At 34.7% G+C, this 7,018-nt stretch overlaps 1 protein-coding gene across 1 annotated transcript; it reads right to left on the bottom strand.

Moving 5' to 3' along the window:
* Positions 1 to 4,106: 4,106 nt before the first annotated feature.
* Positions 4,107 to 6,849, bottom strand: LOC111437197 (dnaJ homolog subfamily B member 1-like). The gene is made up of 3 exons (XM_023075062.1): positions 6,447 to 6,849; positions 5,821 to 6,233; positions 4,107 to 4,896 (listed from the first exon to the last, which is right to left on the bottom strand). The coding sequence occupies exons 1-3, from the start codon at positions 6,609 to 6,611 to the stop codon at positions 4,461 to 4,463; spliced, it is 1,014 nt and encodes a 337-aa protein (XP_022930830.1). The 5' UTR covers positions 6,612 to 6,849; the 3' UTR covers positions 4,107 to 4,460.
* Between the last annotated feature and the right edge of the window lie 169 nt (positions 6,850 to 7,018).

The following is a 7,018-nucleotide window of genomic DNA, read 5'->3' as shown; positions in this document are numbered from 1 at the left end:
AAAAATGGAAACGAATTGGACGGTAAGAATAAACGGGAAATTATATATAAAAACGTAAAATTACGAATTTACCCCTACTGTGGAGGAATGTTAGATTTAATTTCCATAAAATTCTTATAAATAATTTCTAAAAATATAATATAGCTTTCATATTTCTAATTTTAAACAATATGTACTAAATTTAATTTTTTTCCAAATTTGTAGGATTAAATTTAAATAAATTATTTTTTATTACTATTTTATTCTTGAATTTTAAGATTTGAGGTCTATTACGGAGCTGAACTAAGTATTCAATGTGAAAGTCTCTTCTTTTTTTTAGACTATGGCTATACGTTAAATATCGGATTAAAGCGAACAATGTCTACTAGCGATGGACTTGAGAACAATATCTATTAGTGATGGACTTGAGCTGATAAATTTTTATCGTATTTAAAATTTTAGGCTAGGGTTATACTTAAATAACGGGTTAAAGCGAACAATATCTACTAGCGAGGGACTTGAGAACAATATCTACTGATAAATTTTTATCGTATTTAAAATTTTAGTCTATGGCTATACGTTAAATAACGGGTTAAAGCGAACAATATCTACTAGCGATAGACTTGAGAACAATATCTACTACCAATTGACTTGAGCTCATAAATTTTTATCTAAAATGTTAAATAGGGTTGAATATTAATTAATTTATTATAATAAAAAGAAAAGAAAATTAATAAGATTGTGGGCCCCACGTTTATTTGCCTCCGACGGCGGATTGTAATTAGTGAGATAATTATAATTATAATTCTAATTAGAAAAATAAATAATGGTTTATTGAATAAATAATAATTCCTTTTTGAAAATTTTCATTAAATATTTATAAATTCAGTAATAATTATAATGTTTTTACTAAAATAATAATATTTGTAGATGGTTTTGGTCCTAACTTTGTTTGCTTTAAGCTTTAATAATGAGCTTAGTTTATTTGTTCAAAAAAGCTAATGTTTCCATTATTTATTTATTTTTGTGTGAAAGTAAAAAAAAAAAAAAAAAAAATTGATAACACACAAATTATTAATTTAATTACGCACATATTTCAAATTTTACCGGGTTTCGGGTTTAGTATTCATATCAAAATTTGAAATTTGGATTTGATACTTGATTGTCCAGTATTCTCTAACGACATGATCACATTAGTTACTCGCAAATCAACATGTCCTTTTATTGAATCAAGTACACTTTGTTAGTATTGGTAGTAACTATCAGTTTTTTAGTCGTTCTTTATCACTATTTAATATTCTCGAGATTTGTAACTGTCCAAACCCACACTAGCAGATATTGTCCTCTTACGACTTTTACTCAAGATTTTAAAACGCGTCTACTAGAGAGAGGTTTCTACACCAAAAAATACATCGTTCTCTTCTCTAACCAATGTGGGATCTCATAGGATTATTATCGTCCCGATGTAGTCTTAGTTTATTCATGTATCTCTGTTACTTACGCATCACAAATGGTCGGTGAATAAGTCTTTATTTTATTTCTGTTGAAAAAATCGGAATTGTTTGAACATTTACTATAATAGTTGAATTTTGTTCTAGGTCATCGTCCCTACATTGTTGAAATCTCAAAACCCTCTTAAGCTCCAAGACAACACGACACAAAACCTAATCTTATCGAAATTTAATTAAAACAAATCACCCAACAACCACAAAATGCAACAGTATCCACCACAACCTACTCGAAGTTCACTTGTTCATCATAACCATGCTGAAAACACTATCAACCAGTCTCTCGAGATAGCCATACGAAGGAAGATAAAAGCTCGTGTACTCATCGTAAGTCATCTGACCGTAATTAGCTTATTGGAATAGATAAATTAGGTTTACGGCCCGTCCCTCGAGTATTAATTTAACATGTAAGGTCTTTTCAAAATTTAATGGATATATTTCTTTCCCATTACTTTAGGGTATAATTGAATGCGAAAGCAACTAAGGGGAGAGAAAATTGGGGAAATATTTTTAAAAAAGATGGTTGGTGATTTTGATGTGAGTCAAGTTTGAATGAATAATAAAGACAAAGTTTGAATATTCAAACTCCAAGATGTAATGCATTTAAAAATGGTTGTTGCATTTTGGTTGTGTAAAAGTGACCCACACCAAATCCCAACCACACCGTCCCGAGAAATTTTTTGGACCAATTCAAAATTCTGGGTTGGTTAGGTTAGTAACCCGAGTAACTTGAATAGAGTTCACAACCCAACCCAACCCAACTCAAGTCATAGAGTTGTTTTTTTTATTTAATTATTTTAAAAAACTTATTTATCTACTATACATGTTACATTGATAACTAGAATCTCGTGAAACTCAAATATCGAACATTTACGTCTCTTTCGAAAATCTCTCTCTGTCCTCGTTTTCTAAAACCTTCTCTTAAAACCGAGGCCAGAGGCTCGAGCATACGTTGTTTGTCCGTAGGCGATGCAAGAACGAATTGGCTTAGCTCACTTGTCATTGGAAAGTGAGTGCTGCACAATCGCAAGTCCGCTGCCATCTAAAGTGCGATTGTGACAAAGTCACGACGCATCACTAAAATAGATTACAAAGGTCAAACATGTTTAGTTTCAGGGTAGAGTTGGGTTGTAACCATGTTTTCGAGTTAATCAGGTTGACTAAATTAAAAAATCACCCGAACCGATCCAAAGATTAGATTTTTTAAAAATTCAACTCAACCAAAATCATAAAAAGATCTGACTCAACCTAACCCAAGATTTATGTTTTGGGTTGGATAGTCCGAATTTGTCAGATTCTCGGGTCATATAAACACGGTTAGTTGATATAATCTCAACCATAAATACCAAACAATATATATAAATAATTAAATAAATTATAAAAATAATTGTTAAGAAATTTAAACACTTAAAAAACTTTAATATCCGACACATTTCTACTAAAATATTTATTTGGAAGATTTGATGTCTCGATACCCATTTGTTGGGCAAAAATTAAATTTCCATGATTTAAAATAAATAGATAAATTCTAATAATATATTTTTTTTTCAAAAATTAGATTAAATTTTTTTTTTTGGAAATTCAAAATAATTTTTTAAAAAAAATTCGAACGATGTGTGTGTCGGCGGCACGTCGTTTCATTAAATTATGGAATTTGCTTTTGTCTTATTTGGACACGTGCAGTAAATTAGGCCAAATCTCCTTTCATAATTTTTTTTTTGCACATAAAAATAAAAGGAAAAAAGGGTTATTGATTATTTAATTTAATTTTTTCCCTTAATTATTTAGTTCTTAGATTATTTAATTTAATTTTTTCCCATAATTATTAAAAAACTCTCCGCTAAGACATTAATAACTAAAATCTCATAAAACTTAAATATTAAATATTCACTTCTCACACCACATAATTAACTTGTATTATAAACGTCAAATGATCTTAATATTCGTAACTATCCTAGAAATAGGGTACACATGAGATAGGAAAATTTTTAAGACCAATCTAAAATTTTAAGTTGGTTGGGTCGAACTATCCATGACAATCTGAATTTCTCTCTAGACATCACTCGTTATGACCAGAATACAAGTGATGGAAGTCATGAATGATGAACTGTGCTTGATCCCAACTAGATGACTATCTACTACCTAGTAGAAGTTACGACATAGACGTAGATATGAACGATGAACGGAGTGATCTTCATGTCAAACAATATATGAATGGTGAGTTTCAATGAAGAAAGTAGCCGAAACTTTGGCGAGTAATATTATAACAGCCCAAGCCTACAGCTAGTAGATATTGTCCTCTTTCGACTTTCTCTTTCAGGCTTCACACTTTGAGAGCAATATTGTCTGCTAGAGAGGTTTTCACACCCTTCTAAAGAATGATTCATTCTTCTCCCCAACCGATGTAGGATCTTACAAATATGACATAAGAAATAGATTGTTAAAGAAGAGATACAATCCTTAGAAGCTCTCATGAGCGTGCACAATCAGTCGATCAAACATCCCCTGCTCGGTCCGTGATTTTTACCGGAAGTATTGTCATTGTACTAAATCATCCTGCACATCTTGCAATTGATGATCAATGAGAATATATGTAGATTTCTTAACAAGAGAAAAGACTGTCCTTAATTACTCTCAGCTAACTTCTATTTCAATGGCATCATCGACACCGCCACAACAAACGTACATTGCAAACACGAAATAACTAAACAGGGTTACCCAAAAAGTTCAGAATCTTTATAACCAAATTTCTCCAGCATTCAACTATATTAGGTAAAGATTACTGCATAGCTAAGGAGATTTGATGTAGCCCTATGGAAACATATTTACGAACACAAAGTAAATGAAGATCCTTAAATACAAAAACAACAAACAAGGCGGCCCACTTTTAGCAAAATTTTCGAACACTGTATTTGCAATGAGTGGTTTCTTGGTTGAGTACAGAAAACCAAGCCAACAAATCATAAAATATTACTAACCCAAGAGTTTCTTGATCCCAGCCTTCTGCTCTGAAGTCAGCCGTGATGGGAACTTGATGTTAAATTTGACTCTTAAGTTTCCCTTCTTTGTCGGATCTTTCTGCATAGGCATTCCTTCTCTTGGGACGACCTCCTCGAAGCTTGGATTTACCACGCTGTTGATTGGGATCGTTAGACTTCTCCCGTCCAAGGTGGTGAGATGGACGGTGTAACCTGTCAAAGCCTCGACCAGTGATATCTTTACTGTGACAATTAGGTCGTTTCCATCACGAGTGAACACACCGTGTGGTTTCTCATCGACGATGAAGACAAGATCTGCAGGTATCACATGAGGCTGCTCATTCCCTTTCTCAGGGAATGTGATCTTTGTTCCTTTCTTCCAACCTGGCTTTATATCGATTGTTAATATCTCTTCCACTGGTACGATCTTCCTGAATTAACAAAACAAGAGAGATGGATGAGTGTATATACAAAGACGAGAAAACCGAAACATGCAGCTTCAAATGAAACAATTAGCCCATAAAAGGAAGTAAATTTGGAAGCTGTCGAATAGTTACTGTGCGACTGCCAACAAAATGTAGCAGCCCAAACCCACCGCTAGTAGATATTGTCCATTTTAGGCTTTCCCTTTCGGACTTCCCTTTCAAGGTTTTTAAAACGCGGAGATGTTTCCACACCCTTACAAGGAATGCTTCATTCCCCTCTCCAACCGATGTGGGATCTCACAATCCACCCCCCCTTGGGGGCACAACGTTCTCGCTGGCACGCTCCCGGTGACTGGCTCTGATACCATTTGTAAACACGCCCACCGCTAGCTGATATTGTCCTCTTTGGGTTTTCCCTTTCGGGCTTCTCCTCAAGTTTTTTAAAACACGTTTACTAGAGAGAGGTTTTCACACCCTTACAAGGAATGCTCCGTTCTCCTCTCTAGCCGACGTGGGATCTCACACAAAAGTTCTTATTCCTACTTAGCAAGAAGGATGTCTTGAGCTGTTTATACAGACAACTCTTCAAACTCATCCACAAGAGCAAATACTCAAGAGTATGAATACAAAAATTCGTCATGCTCGTTCCAAGTTCGAAGTACTATTTGTACAAATAAGAACCATCAAGAGTAAACAGCAGCATTCTCGACACAGACGTCCACAAATCACACATATCAAACACAAGTATTATCAAACAACATCCAATTCAAGAAAATGGAAAAGAACAGTCATTTGATAATTAAAGGACAAGTATTTTTAAACTCTTCAGAGTTGAAGCCTAGATGGTATTGATGCAAAGTTCGACCAAGAAAGTGCATGCAATCAAATCTGTAGAAGTACAAAACTAAAGCAGCAAAGAAGGATGAATACCCGCTTGTATCTGAAACTTCTCTAGAAATTTTCATTTTCTTGGTAGTTCCTTTATACAAATCTTCAAGGCTACAAGGCAATCTATTCTCAATTGGAGGAGCTTTACGAGTAGCAGCTTGGTTCATGGATCCTCCCCCTCCTTCCCTAAAAGACGTAAATATATCATCACCAAAAATGCTACTAGAAAACCTTGGTCCTCCTCCCATTCCTCCAAACGGGCTTGACGAACCAAAAAATTCTGCATAAATGTCTTCGGCGTTTCGCGGATTGAATCTAAATGTTGATGACCGATCGCCAGTAGAAAAGAAGGAAGCTCCGCCAGGGCCGCCGGCATCAGGCGGCGGCACCTGACCCTTTAAACCCTCTTCGCCGTATTGATCATAGATTTCCCTCTTCTGGGGATCGCTAAGAACCTAAATACACAACATTCAGAAACCAAATCTAGCATATAAGGAAGTCGAAATACTCAATAAGTACAGACGAACAATAACAGAATCAGGACGGAATTCCATTGAGATTCAGAAAAACCCCATGAAATTTGAAGGCCATCAAATCAAAGAATCTGATAGATCGATCTTCAGAAAGTCATTCGATTATTATTCGGATGAAATAGAGAGAAAACGAACCTCATAAGCTTCGGAGATCTTCTTGAATTTGGCCTCGGCTTCCTTCTTGTTAGTAGGGTTCTTGTCGGGATGCCATTTCATGGCGAGCTTCCTGTAAGCCTTCTTCAAATCATCATCTTTGGCATTTCGATCGACTTGTAAAACCTTGTAATAGTCGATTCCCATAGCCTCCTTACACTTCCCCTATTCAGTTTCTTCTTCTTTCTCTGTCGACGATGTTCTGCAAGTATTGCGGTAGAAATTTGGGCATGGAAGCTCCAATGGTTGGATTCACCAAAATCCCCAAGAAAGTTCCATAAATTTCCTCTCAGCGACCTTCCTTCAAACCCAAAAATTAGGGTTTTTTTTTTTTTTCTTTAATTTTAAAAAATGAGTAGAAAATGAGTTCGCTTTTTCAATTGGGATAACATTTGATGCCCAAATCCCAATTCACTCCAATTCAATTTCAGCGTTGCTTCAATATAAATAAATACTAAATACTAAAAACAAAAAATTCAAATTTAATTATTTTCTTCTGAGTTCATTTTAATCCGTATACATATCTCACGAGCTATGATACCATTTGTAACAGC

The sequence above is a fragment of the Cucurbita moschata genome, unplaced genomic scaffold (assembly GCF_002738365.1).
Source record: "Cucurbita moschata cultivar Rifu unplaced genomic scaffold, Cmos_1.0 Cmo_Scf00062, whole genome shotgun sequence".
NCBI lineage: Eukaryota > Viridiplantae > Streptophyta > Magnoliopsida > Cucurbitales > Cucurbitaceae > Cucurbita > Cucurbita moschata.
This window is presented reverse-complemented; position numbering and strand designations above follow the sequence as displayed.

Bases quoted from the DNA above. Each gene is read 5' to 3' on its own strand.
- LOC111437197 (XM_023075062.1), bottom strand. From the start codon at position 6,611: ATGGGAATCGACTATTACAAGGTTTTACAAGTCGATCGAAATGCCAAA. The intron at 6,234-6,446 runs GTTCGTTTTCTC...TTGTGTATTTAG, and splicing joins AGATCTCCGAAGCTTATGAG to GTTCTTAGCGATCCCCAGAA. The intron at 4,897-5,820 runs GTATTCATCCTT...TTGTTAATTCAG, and splicing joins GAAGTTTCAGATACAAGCGG to GAAGATCGTACCAGTGGAAG.